The sequence below is a fragment of the Bison bison genome, unplaced genomic scaffold (assembly GCF_000754665.1).
Source record: "Bison bison bison isolate TAMUID 2011002044 unplaced genomic scaffold, Bison_UMD1.0 scf7180017864516, whole genome shotgun sequence".
Lineage (NCBI taxonomy): Eukaryota > Metazoa > Chordata > Mammalia > Artiodactyla > Bovidae > Bison > Bison bison.
The window spans coordinates 10,159,340-10,175,028 of record NW_011495069.1 but is presented as its reverse complement, the minus strand read 5'-3'; the positions used below and the strand labels follow the sequence as shown (position 1 = coordinate 10,175,028).

Sequence of the window (15,689 nt, the reverse complement as noted above, 5' to 3'; positions counted from 1 at the left end):
GGCAGGCATTGTCTTCACTCCTCTATTCCCAGTGACTGAAACAGTTTCTGGGCACATAGTACACCCTGGTTTGATGAACACATGAGTAAATGAATGACAGTTTAGGAATGATTTGATTGAGATGAGGAAAGAACTGTTATTAAGTCCTGTAAACTTTCTAGGTTAGCAGACCAACATTTTCTGTAATGGAAGCCACTATTGCTGAGAGGAGTTTGTGATGTTTAGTACTGTACTTGTTGAAAACTTGATATCAGCAATTAGCTAATCAAGACATTGAACTTCCTGTCACGGATAATTAGAGTGTGTGGCCAGTTGTTTTTTAGGTCTACCTTTTTACCTCCAGTAAGCGATCTGAAAATTGTTAAATTTATAAAACTACCTTGTCAGAATACCTTTTTCCCTGTGCGTGTGTAGGGATCAGATATGAATAAGTTGAACCTCTAACCATTTATAAATTATTAAGAAGGTAGAACAGAATTAAAGGTAAATAGGAGGAACAGATATAGAAGGCAATGGCACCCCACTCCAGTATTCTTCGCCTGGAGAATCCCATGGACGGAGGAGCCTGGTAGGCTGCAGTCCATGGGGTCACAGAGTCGGACACGACTGAGTGACTTAGCAGCAGCAGGAGGAACAGAGGAGTATATGCTAGGACTAGAGCTAAAGAAAAAGTGATCTAGAAACAAACTTTGCTGGAAGAGATAACCTTGAGAGATTAAGTAAATTCTTCATTTTCTTCCCTACATTAAATCACCTATGTTCAGCCAACAGGCCTGCCTAGCATAATGTACTAGTAATAGAATCTGGAATGTACCCAAAATTCTTTTCCTTCAAGAATAATTTAAAAGCTACTTACAGAATCATCTAGCTTATATACAGTAATTTCTTAGGACTTCCCCTTAGGAAGAAAAATATTGATGGGAAGAAAATATTATCTATAAGACTATAAAATCTGTTTCATTTAGTTGTTGGGTTTAAGAAAGTAAATAATCCTTTCATTTACCTGAGGGAGGGAGTACCATAGAAAAGGAAATGTCCCTGAGTAGTGAGGAAATCTGATCCCTAACTCAGGAAAGAAAGGGCACTGAATGAAGAATTGGGAGATCCCAATTATCGTTTGGCTATTTACCTTGAACTTCGTGACTCTGAACAAATGAACTCCTCTTTGTCCCAAGTCTTCTGAAGCTACTGTTGCATCAGTAGCTGTTCCTTATGTCTAACTTGCTTCAGTCTCTTCTAGACTTTAAACAGAGTAGCCTTGGGGAAAGGGATAAAAATTCCCTCTGATTTTGACCAGTACTCAAGTTTCTGCCACATTTGTTCGCCTGCACTACTGTTAATGGAGATTTTCCTAATACCTTTCCCTCTGAGGACTTTGTCACCAGTGGGGTAGGTAGTCAGACAGTCTGATGGTGAATGTGTATTGTGTGTGTGACTGCAGTAGGAACCAAGTGTAAGTATGTTTATGATGAGTGAAGGAAAAGTCCAAGAGCAGTGAGTGCCTCACAATTTCACTTATATTGTCTGCCTGGAAAAAAAATAATCAGTGTGGCAAATACTAGTCCCTGAGGATTTGATTAAAACGCAGGTGGAATTTGTGATAGAAGGGTGTGAAAAACTTAACCCAAATTCCTTGTCCTGACACAGGCAGCCTAAGTAGCTTAAATTTTTTTACCTGACCAGAATAGTGTTGAATACTTTCCGAGTTTTTCCGGGCTCATTGGTGAAATCATTAAATGCCAGAAGCTGGTGTTTGTTGGAGCAAGCCCAAACACTTTAGAATTTGGAGAGCTACCTCAGTTGCTCAAAGTAATTGTGTTGCATCAGAAAAGGCATCATTTGGGGCAAGTGACAGTAAATATCACAGTATAGGAATTACATGTGGATTTGCCAGAGCTTTTGTTGTTTTTACTGGTGTCAGTAGGTCACACTGCAGGTGAGTTATTTTGCAGCTGCCAGAGAAGATGGACTGGAATGATTTGGTTTAGCTTCTTATTTCCTTAGTATCATTAGCATGAACCAGGGCATTGTGTTGTGTCCTTCTAGGACTTTAGTAGGAATAGTGACTTTAGTAGGAATAGTTGAAGACTCAAGCTGAAACAGGAAAAATGTGTGAACTGCTTTATTTCTAATTAAATCTCAGTTAACGTATGGCATGCAAAAGAGTAAAACTGGTATCTAGTATTTATTTCCTTTGCCAATGTTTCTTATCTCCTTGTCAATCTGTTTACTTAGGACAGAATATATTTTCAATTTCTTCGAGCCTTTCGCATAATATCTTTTAACACTTTCAATCTTATAGCTTCAAGCACAAATGCCAGCCTGATACCCACTTCATCTGCTATTGCCAATATTCCAACAGCAGCCGTTTCCAGCATCTCAAACCAGGTATGGTGCTCCTTTTGTTCATCCTACTTGATACGGTTCATCTAACTAGCTCTTCCCTTCTTTTCATTATCAGTTTGCCATTTCTAAGAAACAACCAGTATGGGCCATGGAGAGACCTTTTCCTGGATGCTCCCAGAGCTAGGACCTAAGATGGTTTCTCAGGCTACTATCTAGTCTCTCTCATTCCTCTGCTAAGACTGAATGATATGATTGTATCTGCTCCCTGTTTAGCCACTCATTTCATTGTGAATTCCTTGTGGTCTGGTCTTGATCACTGTTGTGCTAACTTTATGTTTAGATCACTGGTAACATCTTCAGTGTTTTAGAAGTTTTTTGGTTGTGTTATGTTTTTACTTGTTTTATCTGTAGCAATTAGTATTATTAACCACAGTCTCCATGGATCTTTTCTCCTGGCTGCAGTTAACTATTCTGGTTCACATTTTATGTTTGACTCCTTTTGTATTTGTTCATTCTTCTAGTCCCCAAGTATTTATTGAGTTCCTGCTGTGTACCTGGAACTCTTCAGGGTAACGTCTCTCTCCTTTTCATATCCTAGCCTCGGTCATGGACAGTCTGTATTTAGGTTTCCACATGTTTACTAGTTCATCCCCAGGAATGTTTACACACTCACAGTGTCCATTTACTACTTCCAAAATGAAGAGTCTAGTCCTGACCTCATGATATCTACAGGCTTCCTGCTGATTGATTGGCTTTTTTCCTTTAATATCCTGTTGTTTCCCTAAGTTAACCATATCTAAAACCAACGTTTCTTTCCACCCTTTTGCTGTTCATTATCTTCCAAAAGGAATGCCGCTTTTTGCTACGGTGTCTCAATTCTTGTCACTTAACTACCTGTCAGTGCAGGAGACATAAGAGACACATGTTCGATTCCTGGGTCGGGAAGATCCCCTAGAAGAGGGCATGGCAATCCACTCCAGTATTCTTGCCCGGAGGAGCCTGTCAGGCTACAGTCCATAGGGTCATAAAGAGTTGGAAACGACTAAAGCGACTTAGGATGCACACTATTTTTTAATATACCTACACCTAAAACCAGACCAGTCATTGTCAGTTTTTTTTTTTCCTTACCCAGCCCTGATCCAACGATTCCTGGAATTCTTTCTTGCTTTTCTTTTTTTTTTTTTTTGGCCACACCACACGGTATATGGATCTCTGACTAGGGATTGAACCATGCCCCCTGCAGTGGAAGCTCAGAGTTTCAACCACTGGAGTGCCAGGGAAGTCTCAGCTTTTTTGTTTTTTATCGCTAACTTGTTGGAAGTATTTTTGCTTTATATCCTGCTAGATTTTTAACTCCCTGAGTTCGGCTAGTATGACTTACTCTTTTCTTTAATATTTCTTTTTCCTGTCCATGCACCCCCCCACACACACCCACACACACACAGAATTATATTTGGCTTATGGTAGATGCTCAGTACTCTTTATAAATAATCGATCTGATCAATTAGCATCTTCCTACTTGTCATCAGTATCAATATCAGTGGAATTTTTTTAAGGTGTGTTTGAGCTGTGCATCATATCCATTTTTTACAGCTTTTTAAAGGTTTAATTGACATACAGTAAACCACACAGGTTCCAGTGTATGACCTGATAAATTTTGTCATGTGTGTGCCTATGTAACTACCAAAAGTTCCCTTCAAATATTTTGAAATAACTTTATTTTTAAAGAAAATGTGATTTTTTTTTTTTTTTTTAAAGAGAGATATACTCAGGTTTTGGAGAAGGCAATGGCAACCCACTCCAATACTCTTGCCTGGCAAATCCCATGGACGGCGGAGCCTGGTAGGCTGCAGTCCGTGGGGTCGCTAGGAGTCGGACACGACTGAGCGACTTCACTTTCACTTTTCACTTTCACACATTGGAGAAGGAAATGGCAGCCCACTCCAGTGTTCTTGCCTGGAGAATCCCAGGGACGGGGGAGCCTGGTGGGCTGCCATCTCTGGGGTTGCACAGAGTTGGACACGACTGAAGCGACTTAGCAGCAGCAGCAGCAGCATACTCAGTTTTTAAACTGGGAAACTGTGTAGGATATGTGCTTTTTTTTTTTTCATGCTCATCTGTCCTTAAAAGCACTACCGTCTAGTGCAGTGGTATATAAACTTCTTAAAGTGTAGAATCTTTCCTTCAAAAATTCTATGCAAATATTTATGCAGAAATTCTGTACATAAAGTAGGAGAAAAAGAATATTATAGTAGAAAATGGACATTGTGTGTACAATGCATGGGATACTTCCCTCTCAGCCTTACCCTAGCATCTTCTCTTTACTTTTGGGTTTCCACAGAATGCATTTTGAAAATCACTGGCTTAGGTGGAAAACTATATAGGTACATAAACGAGAAGTCAAGTTAATGTTTTAAGGAAATAATTATGAGACAGAGGGACACAAAAGTCTTTGGTGTTGAAATTCGTGTTTTTCTCTTTCTGAGTCTTGTTTTCCTCCCTTATTCCCTTTGACCTACAGGACTATCCCACCTATACCATCCTTGGTCAGAGTCAATACCAAGCTTGCTACCCCAGCTCCAGCTTTGGAGTCACAGGCCAGACTAACAGTGATGCTGAGAACACCACCTTAGCAGCAGCCACATACCAGACGGAGAAGCCCAGTGTCATGGTACCTGCAGCTGCAGCACCCAGACTCTCCTCTGGTAAGCTCTGCAGCTCTAAAAACTTTGGCTTAAGGACATTTCATCCAGCCAGTGATGGTGAAGATTATTTTGTTCTTATCTAAGTCACTGTTACCATGCTCTTAGCTTTCCCTCTCAGGTGAGAGGTATTTTTAACACTTATCCAGACTGTGATGAGTCATTGGCAGACTGAATATAAAACTTGATGTTGTGAACAGAAAAGGACCAAGAATGAAAAGACTATTTCTGACTCCCACTCTACCCTCCCTGTAGCTTGTCACAGAGAACTTCAGAATCTTAGCACATTTTGTAATAGCTGGAGAAGTCCAGTTTTAGTCTGTGCATCATTTGGACTTCTGGTTACACCTCAGGGTGGTAGCTCTTAACTTTTTCTATATCATGGATCCTTTTAAGATTTTGAGAAAAGCTGTGGTCCTTTTTCCCCAAAGAAATACATAGAATTTAACCTACAAATTTAAATTTCTACCTTGGCAATGAATCAGTGAATTATGATGTCCAGATTTTAATATTCTGACATAAAGACGTAAACTTTCAGTAAACATATGCACATACTTTTTATTTATCTCTATTTTTCATGAAAATTTGGTGGTTTGCTGTTACATCCTATAACTTGAAGGAAGACTGTTTATCGTTAACACTGACGCATTTTTAAAACCAGTGGTCTGCGTCTCCTAAAGCAGTCTTCTGTGCATCTTGCCTCTACTAGTCTTCTAAGTAGATGGGCGTACAGATGGTCACTGCTTCAAACCTGCATAACGTTGCAATCATTCCATGCGTTAATACCTTAGTTTTTAATTCATTTCTCTAAATAGCTTTGTCCTTCATAACAATTTTAGCTTTTTAATAATGGAGAATTTCAAACATAGGCAGAAGTTGTCAGAATAGTATAGTGAACCCTTATATATCTGTCATCCAACTTCAACAGTTAACAACTTATAGGCAGTCTTGTTTCAGCTATGTGTGTACTAAGTCACTTCAGTTGTGTCTGATTCGTTGTGACCCTGTGGACTGTAACCCACCAGGCTCCTCTGTCCATGGGATTCTCTAGGCAAGAATACTGGAGTAGGTTGCCATTCCCTTCTCCAGAGGTCTTCCTGACCCAGGGACCGAACCTGTATCTCTTATATCTCCTGCATTGGCAGGCAGGCTCTTTACCACTAACATTACCTGGTGACCTCAGTTCAGTTCAGTTGCTCAGTCGTGTCCGACTCTTTGCGACCCAGTGAATCACAGCACACCAGGCCTCGTGTACGTCACCAATTCCCAGAGTTCACTCAAGCTCATGTCCATTGCGTCAGTGATGCCATCCAGCCATCTCATCCTCTGTTGTCCCCTTCTCCTCCTGTCCCCAATCCCTCCGAGCATCAGGGTCTTTTCCAATGAGTCAACTCTTCACATGAGGTGGCCAAAGTATTGGGAGTTTCAGCTTCAGCATCAGTCCTTGACCTGGCATGTTTCAACTATACTTCTAATTTCCTCCTAATTTCCTCCTCAAATTCCAGGTCTCACGTCTCTAAAAGATAAATGCTTAATAACATAACCACAATGCCATTATCCCATATAAAATAATTCAACAATAATTCCTTAGTGCCTAAGGGTATTCATATTTCTAGTTTTCTCATAAACGTTGAGTCTTGTTTTTGTTTGAAGTCCAAGTAAGGGCTTCCCTTGTGGCTCAGCTAGTAAAGAATCCACCTAAAGAACCCACCTGCAGTGCGGAAGACCTGGGTTCAATCCCTGGGTTGAGAAGATCCCCTGCAGAAGGGAAAGGCTACCCACTCTGGTATTCTGGCCTGGAGAATTCTATGAACTGTATAGTCCATGGGGTCGCAAAGAGTCAGACATGACTTTCACTTTCAAGGTCCATACATTGTGATTGGTGGATATATATTTTGTTCTAACCTATAAATTCCCCATCTCTGTTTCTTTCCTGTGTAATTTATTTGTTGAAGAAAGTAGATTGTTTTCTCAATATCAGTTCAGTTCAGTTCAGTCACTCAGACCCAACTCTTTGGCGACCCCATGAACCGCAGCACGCCAGGCCTCCCTGTCCATCCCGGAGCCCAGCCAAACCCATGTCCATTGTTTCAGTGATGCCATCCAACCATATCATCCTCTGTCGTCCCCTTCTCCTCCTGGCCTCATCAGGGCAGCATCAGGGTCTTTCAAATGAGTCAGTTCTCCACATCAGGTGGCCAAAGTATTGGAGTTTCAGCTTCAACATTAGTCCTTCCGGTGAACACCCAGGACTGATCTCCTTTAGGATGGACTGGTTGGATCTCCTTGCAGTCCAAGGGACTCTCAAGAGTCTTTTCCAACACCACAGTTCGAAAGCATCAATTCTTTGGCTCTCAGCTTTCTTTATAGTCCAACTCTCACATCCATACACGACTACTGGAAAAACCATAGCCTTGACTAGACGGACCTTTGTTGACAAAGTAATGCCTCTGCTTTTTAATATGCTGTCTAAGTTGGTCATAACTTTCCTTCCAAGGAGCAAGCATCTTTTAATTTCATGGCTGCAATCACCATCCGCAGTAATTTTGAAGGCCAGAAAAATAAAGTCAGTATAAATTTCACCAATTAAAAGCTCAGAGGGTAGCTTGCTGCAACCTACTGCTTTCTGTATTTTATTTAAATTGGTAAATAGATCTAGGGTGGTGGTTTTCAACTGGAGGTGGTTTTGTGCCTCCTGCTTCCACCCTAAGGGCCCCACACCCAGGGATATTTGGCAATGTGTGGAAGCATTTTTGGTTGTCACACTGGGAAGGGGGTGCTACTGGCATCTAATGGGTAGAGGCCAAGGATGCCACTTAACCAAACATCCTAAAACGTACAGGATGTCCCCTCACAACAAAAATTGTCTGGACCAAAACGTCAGTTGTACCAAGTTGAGAAACTGATTGCAGGCCTAATTTTTTGGGTGGGGCAAAATGACTTTATAGGTAAGTTTTTTCATTGCAGAGGCAGGCATGCAAATGCTAGTTATGGCTCTTCATGCTGTTAGGTCTGAATTTCCAAATTCCTAAAGTAAAGTTTGGTTTCCCAGCCTTTATCCCTGCAACATGATTCTTAAAGGCAGAGAGCCTGCTCTGGTTTTTAATAGCCTGTGACTACACTGGCAATAGCAGTGTCTTACTTTTCCTTTTCAGGAGACCCTTCTCCAAGCCCATCTTTGACCCAGACCACACCAAGTAAAGATGCTGATGACCAGTCCAGGAAAAACATGACTGGCAAGAACCGGGGCAAGAGGAAAGCTGACGCCAGCTCTTCCCAGGACAGTGAATTAGAAGTATGGAAGAAACTCATTTGAGTTACCACCTGCTTTTTTCTTTTCTCTTTTCTTTAAGTTTGTCAAATATATTTCTGAAACTCATGGATATTATGTGGTTCTATGTTGTGTATCATTTAATTCCTGAGCAGTAGAAAATGAATTGGCCAAGTGTGAAAAGAGAAGTGTAAAAACACATTTCTCTGTGCCCACATTTTACCATATCACTTTCAGATCCTTTTAACCAACAAATTTGAAAAAGCTTTTTCAAATTTAGGTAGCCAGGTAACTTTTTAAGGGAAAGAACAATCGGGAAAGAACAATCTGTTCTGTATTCCAGGTTAGAACAGAAAGAACATTGCATCATATTCAAAAAGCAAAGGGTATCACAAACAATGTCATACTGTTCTCCATTTCAAAATCTTAGAGTAAAAGGACAGAACTGAAGTGCTTTAGGCCAAGTTTCTGTGAAACCTGCAGCCAGATCTGGTAACTTGTAAATGAGGTAGATTGGCTCTCACTTACTGTGTAAACCCTATAGAAATTTATTATGGATATACATTTGGCTTCATTATTAAAAAGACTAGAAAGCCATACAAAATTCTAATAATAATGGAGTTTTGATACTAATCTTTTTGTTTTCTTTCTTTAATTTTTCTATAATGTGATTGTTTAATAAGAAGAAAAAGCCATATTTAAAAATGAGTCCATTGACAGTTGTTCATAAGACATTGGTAAATTGAGGCTACGTTTGGAACCTCTCTTTCCTTTTGTTACTAGGAGGATGGGAGTGGGCTGGGAGAGAAAGAAAGAAAATGTAAAGACCTGATATATTTCATGGGAAAAACTGAGAATTCACTTATTTGTTTTAATTGTGGTAAAGTATATATAAAATTTACCATTTTGTAAGTGCAGTTTTAAGTACATTCCCAGTGTTGTTCAGAAGTTTTTCATGATTACACACTGTGTACTCATTAAGCAATACCTTCCTGTTCTCCCCTTCTGTTAGTCCTTGGTAACCTTTTTTCTACTTCCTGTCACTATGAATTTGCGTGTTGTAGGTATTTCATAAAAGTGGCATCATACCAAACCTTTCCTTCTGTGTCAGGCTTATTACTTCCCCTAGCATAATATTTTCAAGGTTCATCTATTCTGTAGCATGTTTCAGAACTTCATTCCTTTTTATGGCTGAATAACTCCATTGTGTATATATAGCACATTTTGTTTATCCATTCATCTGTGATGGACACTTGGGGGTTTTCCACCTTTGAGCTATTGTGAATAAAGCTGCTATGACACTGCTGTCCTCAAAAATATCACTTGGAGCCCCTCTTTTCAATTACTTTGGGTATAAACCTAGGAGTAGAATTGCTAGACCATATAGTAGTTCTGTGTTCAGCTTTTTGAGGAACCACCAAAGTGTTTTCCAAATGACTACACCATTTTACATTTCTACCAGCTCTATACTAGGGTTCCAGTTGTTTCCCTTTTCTATGCATTCCATCCTAATGGGTATGAAATGGTGTCTCGTGGTTTTGATTTGCATTTCCTTAATGACTAATAATATTGAGCATTCTTTTCATGTGTGAATTGGTCATTTGTCTATTTTATTGGAAGTAATGTCTAAATCCTTTGCCCATTCTTTAAATCAGGGGGTTTTGTTTGTTTTTGAATCTTAGGAGTTCTTTATTCTAGAGTTTAATCCCTTAGCAGATATATAATGTGCAAATATTTTCTGTGCACTGTCTTTTCACTCTCTTGATGGTTTCCTTTGATGGTTAACAGTTTTAAATTTTGAAGTTCTGTTTTGATTACTTGTGCTTTTGGTATTATACTTAAGGGTTTAAGGTTATGAAAACACCTATATTTCTTCTAAGCATTTTATTGTTTCAGCTCTTAAGTTTAGGTCCTTGATCCATATTGAGTTAATTTGTACATAGTGTGAAGTAAGGATCTAATTTTATTTTTTTGCACATGGACCTTGTTTTGGAAATGGTTTCCTTTCCCCTTTGTTCATGGTATCCTTGCAGAAATAATAATCAATTGACTCTCTGTCTCTCTCACTTTATATATATGCTATGCTAAGTCACTTCAGTTGTGTCCGACTCTGTGTGACCCCAGAGATGGCAGCCCAGCAGGCTCCCCTGGCCCTGGGATTCTCCAGGCAAGAACACTGGAGTGGGTTGCCATTTCCTTCTCCAATGCATGAAAGTGAAAAGTGAAAGTGAAGTCGCTCAGTCATGTCCGACTCTTAGTGACCCCATGGATGGCAACCTAACAGGCTCCTCTGTCCATGGGATTTTCCAAGCAAGAGTACTGGAGTGGGGTGCCATTCTGGGCTCTCTCTGTTCCATTGGTCTGTGTGTCTGTCTTTATGCTAGTACCACACTATTTTGATTACTGTAGCTTTGTAGTAAGTTTTAATATCAGGAAATGTGAGTCATCCAACTTTGTTCTTTTTCAAGACTATTTTGGCTCTTTAGGGCCCTTGTGGAGAAGGCAATGGCACCCCACTCCAGTACTCTTGCCTGGAAAATCCCATGGACTAAGGAGCCTGGTAGGCTGTAGTCCATGGGGTCGCTAAGAGTCGGACACGACTGAGCGACTTTGCTTTCACATTTCACTTTCATGCGTTGGAGAAGGAAATGGCAGCCCACTCCAGTGTTCTTGCCTGGAGAATCCCAGGGACGGGGGAGCCTGGAGGGCTGCCGTCTAATGGGTTCGCACAGAGTCGGACACGACTAATGCGACTTAGCAGCAGCAGCAGCAGGGTCCCTTGAGATTTCGTACAAACTTTAGGTTAGTTTTTCTATCTCTTTAAAAAAGTGTTGGAAAACAACAACAACAAAAACAGTGTTGGAATTTTGATAGTTCAGGACTTATATACTAAATACCTATCAGTTAAATTTATTCCTAAATATTTTATTATTTTTTTATGCTTTTGTTTAATTCCTTTTAGGATTATTCATTTCAAGCTTATACAAACAGCTGATTTCTGAGTTCATTTTAGTAGCTCTCAGTAATTTTTTGTGGGTTCTTAAAGGTTTTCTCTGTGTGAGATCACATCATCTGTGAACAGAGATAATTTTACTTCTTTCTTTCCAGTTTGGGTACCTTTTTTACCCTTTTCTTGGGTATTTCTTTTACCCTTATTCTGGCTAGAATTTCCAGTACCATGTTTGAATAGAAGTGATGAAAACAGAGACATACTTCTTTTATTCCTAATCTCAGGGGTAACACTTTCAGTTTTCCACCATTGAGTATGATATTAGCTGTAGGTTTTTCATATATGACCCTTATCATGATAAGGAAGTTGCTAGTATATTGAATGTTTTTATCATGAAAGTGTGCTGAGTTTTGTCAGATCAGTTTTTTCTACATCAGTTGAGATGACCACGTGGGTTTTTTCCTCTGTTCAGTTAATGCAGTATATTACATTGATTTTTTTTCCCTACACTGAACCGTTCTTACATTCTGGGAACAGATCCTACTTGGTCCTGATGTATAATTCCATATGCTGCTGACCTTTGTTTGCCGCTGTTTTGTTGAGGTTTTTGCATCAGTGTTCAAATGAGAGACAGGTCTGTAGCTTTCTTGTCTTGTCTTTATCTGACTTCAGTATCAGGGATTTGCTGGCTTCACAGAGTGAATTAGGAAGTGTTCCTGCCTATTCAGTTTGGAAGGTCTGAAGGATTGTGTTTGGTAGAATTCACCAGTGAAACCATCTGACCCTGGCCTTTTCTTTTCTTGGGATGTTTTTTGTTATTGATTCAGCCTTCTACCAGTTAAAGGTCTGTTCAGATTTTCTTTTCCTTTTTGAATCAGTTTTGGCACATTGTATATTTCTAGGAATTTGTTGTTTCATCTAGATTGTTTATTGATGTATAACTCTTCATAGTATAAAGGATTATAAAATCTTTTTTATTTCTTCAAAATTGGTATAATATCCCCACTTTCATTTCTGATTTTATTAATTTATGTCTTCTGTCTTTTTTCTTAGCTAGTCTAACCAGACGTTGTCAATTATATAGATCTCTTCTAAGAACCAACTTTTGGTTTTGTTGATTTTCTCTATTTTTTTTCCTATCTTCTGCTTTTTCCTACCCTTTTCTAACTTTATTTTTTCCTTCCTTCTACTGGCTTTGTCTAGCAGAGTAAATTGTGCAGTTTGGTTATTGATTGAGATCTTTTTTAGGGTACACATTTGGAACTATAAATTTCCTTTGGGACTTCCCTGGTGGTCCAGTGGTTAAAACTCCCTACTTCCAATGCAGGGGGCCCAGGTTTGATCCCTGGTTGGTTGGGGGACTAAGATTCCCCATGCTGTACAGTGTGGCCTTAAAAAGAAAAGAAAAAAAATGCCTTCTTAACTGTTTCCACAGCATCCCATAAATTATGGTACGTTGTTTTTTGGTCTTCATTCCAAGGTATTTTCTAATTTCACTTGTTATTTCTTTTTTATCCGTTGGTTGTTTAAGATTATATTAATTTTTACATATGTGTGAATTTCTCAGTTTTTCTTCTGTTATTGATTACTTGTTTCATTCTACTATGATTTAAAAAGATGCTCACTCATTTTTTAAAATATTTCCCTCATTCAGCGGGTATTTCTGTGGGACTTAGATGAAACCATCATCATCTTCCACTCCCTTCTTACTGGATCCTATGCCCAGAAGTATGGAAAGGTAATTTGAGTCTTTCTTCCTTTGTTATAACTGTCCCTCTCTATGCGTGCAGGTAGCCAAGATCACTGTCTCTGTTATCTCCATCTTACCTATTGACCTTTCACTTTTCACATAGAACTTCACCTGGTGGCTTATAGCAGGCAGACTACATGGTCAAGCAGAGTTTATAAAGCTGGGAACCAGACCTTGGACTAGTACTGAAAGCTGAAGTTGGTGAAGGGTGGTAAAGACTAAGTATGGGACTGAACTCAAAACAGAGTGGAGTCTCAGGATTACGTGCTCCAAAGACTGATCTGTTGTCCCTTACATCACATGCGACAGTCCCAACTGAGCATTTCATTTAGCTGAGAATCTGCGAGATCTGTACATTTAAAATATTAAATAACTTTCTAAAATAGATTATATAGCTTCTTAAATGAAAATGTACCGAGCAGAATTTAAGTTTAATCATCAGTAGTAACATCAGTTTTGATAGAGGGATGAGCTGTTTTTGAGGTATTGTCGGTATATTTCTATACTAAATTACCTCCAGGTTCCTTTTTTTTTTTTTTTTTTAGTTTCTGTGAATAAATTTTATAAAAATATCTGCCTCATTTACCATCCTACTTTATCTACCCCTAATTAATTCTTATTGTCACTGTTTGTTTCTAGTAGAAGTATTTTCCGTAGGCTTTTAGTATCTAGGCTGGTAAACTAACATACGCTTATATACTCTATAACAAGACTGGTTATGGAAGTATACAAAATAAGATCATACCACCTCTAAGTGAAGGTCTGATAGTTCCTTTTAAAGCTATGTGCATTGGTTTTCCTACAAATATTTTTTTACTGATTTCCTGGTTGTTTAGATTGTCAGATTACTGACTTCCAGCGTTATACTGTGTGTGTGTGTGTGTGTATTTGTGTGTGTGTGTGTAAGATAATGAGTATTACAATAGCAATATTTTAGCAATAGTTAGAATTTCTGCTGAAGCAGGGAATTTTTCCAAAATTTGTTTTTTTTTTTAAGTGGGTTAAAGTCCTGAAATTTTTAACTTTGCACAATCTAAGCTTCTTACACCTGTGAATGAAATTGCATCAGTAATAGTGAGAAGCACTGTTGTGGGCCAGTGTTGTTTTGGCCTTGACCTCAAATAATTTTGAAACATTTAGAGGTAAGAACTGGTGCTGTAAGTGCCAAGTCAAACAAATTCTCTTATTGCCTTTCAGGACCCAACAGTAGTGATTGGCTCAGGTTTAACAATGGAAGAAATGATTTTTGAAGTGGCTGACACACATCTATTTTTCAATGACCTAGAGGTATGCATTTTAAATTGTTTCTGTGCTTCAGTGAAACACTTTGTTCCATAACTTATTTATTGAGACTGTGATTTTTGCATTTAGAGGAAGTGTGGTTAAACAGGGTAGGTATGGTAAGGCCAGCTGGGCACTTAGGTATACATAGTCTTGAAGAAATAGTTCCTTGGTTAGGTCAGCACAGTCTTGTTTCTGGGCTTCAGTTTTATTGGCTCAAAAATTTGATTTTGTTAGCATATTTGGAAGTGATCTAGCTCTAGGGGCAGTGCCATCCCATCAGGTAAAGCACTGATACATAGACCAATATTCTAATTTACTCATCTATATTAAATAATATATAGAATGTGGCATTGGTTGTACTCTTAATTATATTTTGACTGTTCTTCAGTTTTACCTTCTTAAAAGATAGTCTCTTGATTTGTCAGATCTGTAGAGGGCTACTCTTAACTTGTTGTATTTTGTACTTGCTTATTGTCCATGTGTAAGCCGTGAAGTCCAGATCATTTTATATTTAGGTGGAGGGAAACCTGGAAACCCTGAGAGCTTCTTGGTTAATTGTTTTGTTTGACATTTGAGTTCATCTTTGAGGTAAACATGTAGTGGAGAGAGCACAGGACCAGGAGTCAGAGGACCAGACTCGAGTACCAAGTTAGGAAAGTTATCTCCCCATTCTGGGCCTCAGTTAAGCAGTTACCCTATACAAGGAACTAGTAACAGTTGTTCTCTTTGAAGATAAGAATGCCTTGCCAAGACACTGAGGTGGGAAGGAGCAGATTTGTCACTTAATGTCCTTTTGAATTTTGAACTCTGTAAGACATGTATTACCTACTTTTTTAAATAGTGGAAATTTTAAAGTAAAATAAACACAAAGTAATCCTCTCTCTTTTCAAACACAGTCTAGTTCTACTCAGCAATTCTCCAACAAGTTAAATTAGTAGGGCTCTAAACTCCAGTACTTTTATGTAAGCTCCACAGTGCTTTAATCTTCCATCAACTTCACATGTTGATAAATTGGAACATTATAGTTTTTATTCAGCAAACATTTATTGAAAACCTACTATGTGCCAGTAATTGTTGCCAAATTGTATTTGTAATGATTTTCTAGACATAGTCCTCACTCAGGACTGAAAGTTCTGTGAAGAATTTGACCTGAATGTGTTCCTGCCCCCCAGGTCAGTGGTTCTCAACTTTAGGGGGCATAAGAATCACCTGGGGAGCTTGTTAAAAATGAAGACTCTAGGACTTCACTCACAGAAATTCTATTCAAAAATATGCATTTAAAAAAATCTTCCCCAGAGGATTCTGATGCAGGTGGACACCATGGCACCGCCCTAGGTGGTGTCAGAGGAATACATTTGTCAGTTAGGCAGTGGGTGGTATTTTACC

General features: G+C 39.0%; 1 protein-coding gene across 3 annotated transcripts in view; it reads left to right on the top strand.

Moving 5' to 3' along the window:
• The window catches only part of EYA3 (EYA transcriptional coactivator and phosphatase 3), a 94,881-nt gene that overhangs the window by 57,739 nt on the left and 21,453 nt on the right, over positions 1-15,689 (top strand). For all 3 annotated transcript variants that reach the window (XM_010830157.1, XM_010830155.1, XM_010830156.1), the window contains 5 exons: positions 2,303-2,388; positions 4,868-5,051; positions 8,204-8,343; positions 12,924-13,007; positions 14,217-14,306. In XM_010830157.1, coding sequence (XP_010828459.1) covers positions 2,303-2,388; positions 4,868-5,051; positions 8,204-8,343; positions 12,924-13,007; positions 14,217-14,306 — 584 coding nt within the window. The remainder of the gene's footprint in view (positions 1-2,302; positions 2,389-4,867; positions 5,052-8,203; positions 8,344-12,923; positions 13,008-14,216; positions 14,307-15,689) is intronic.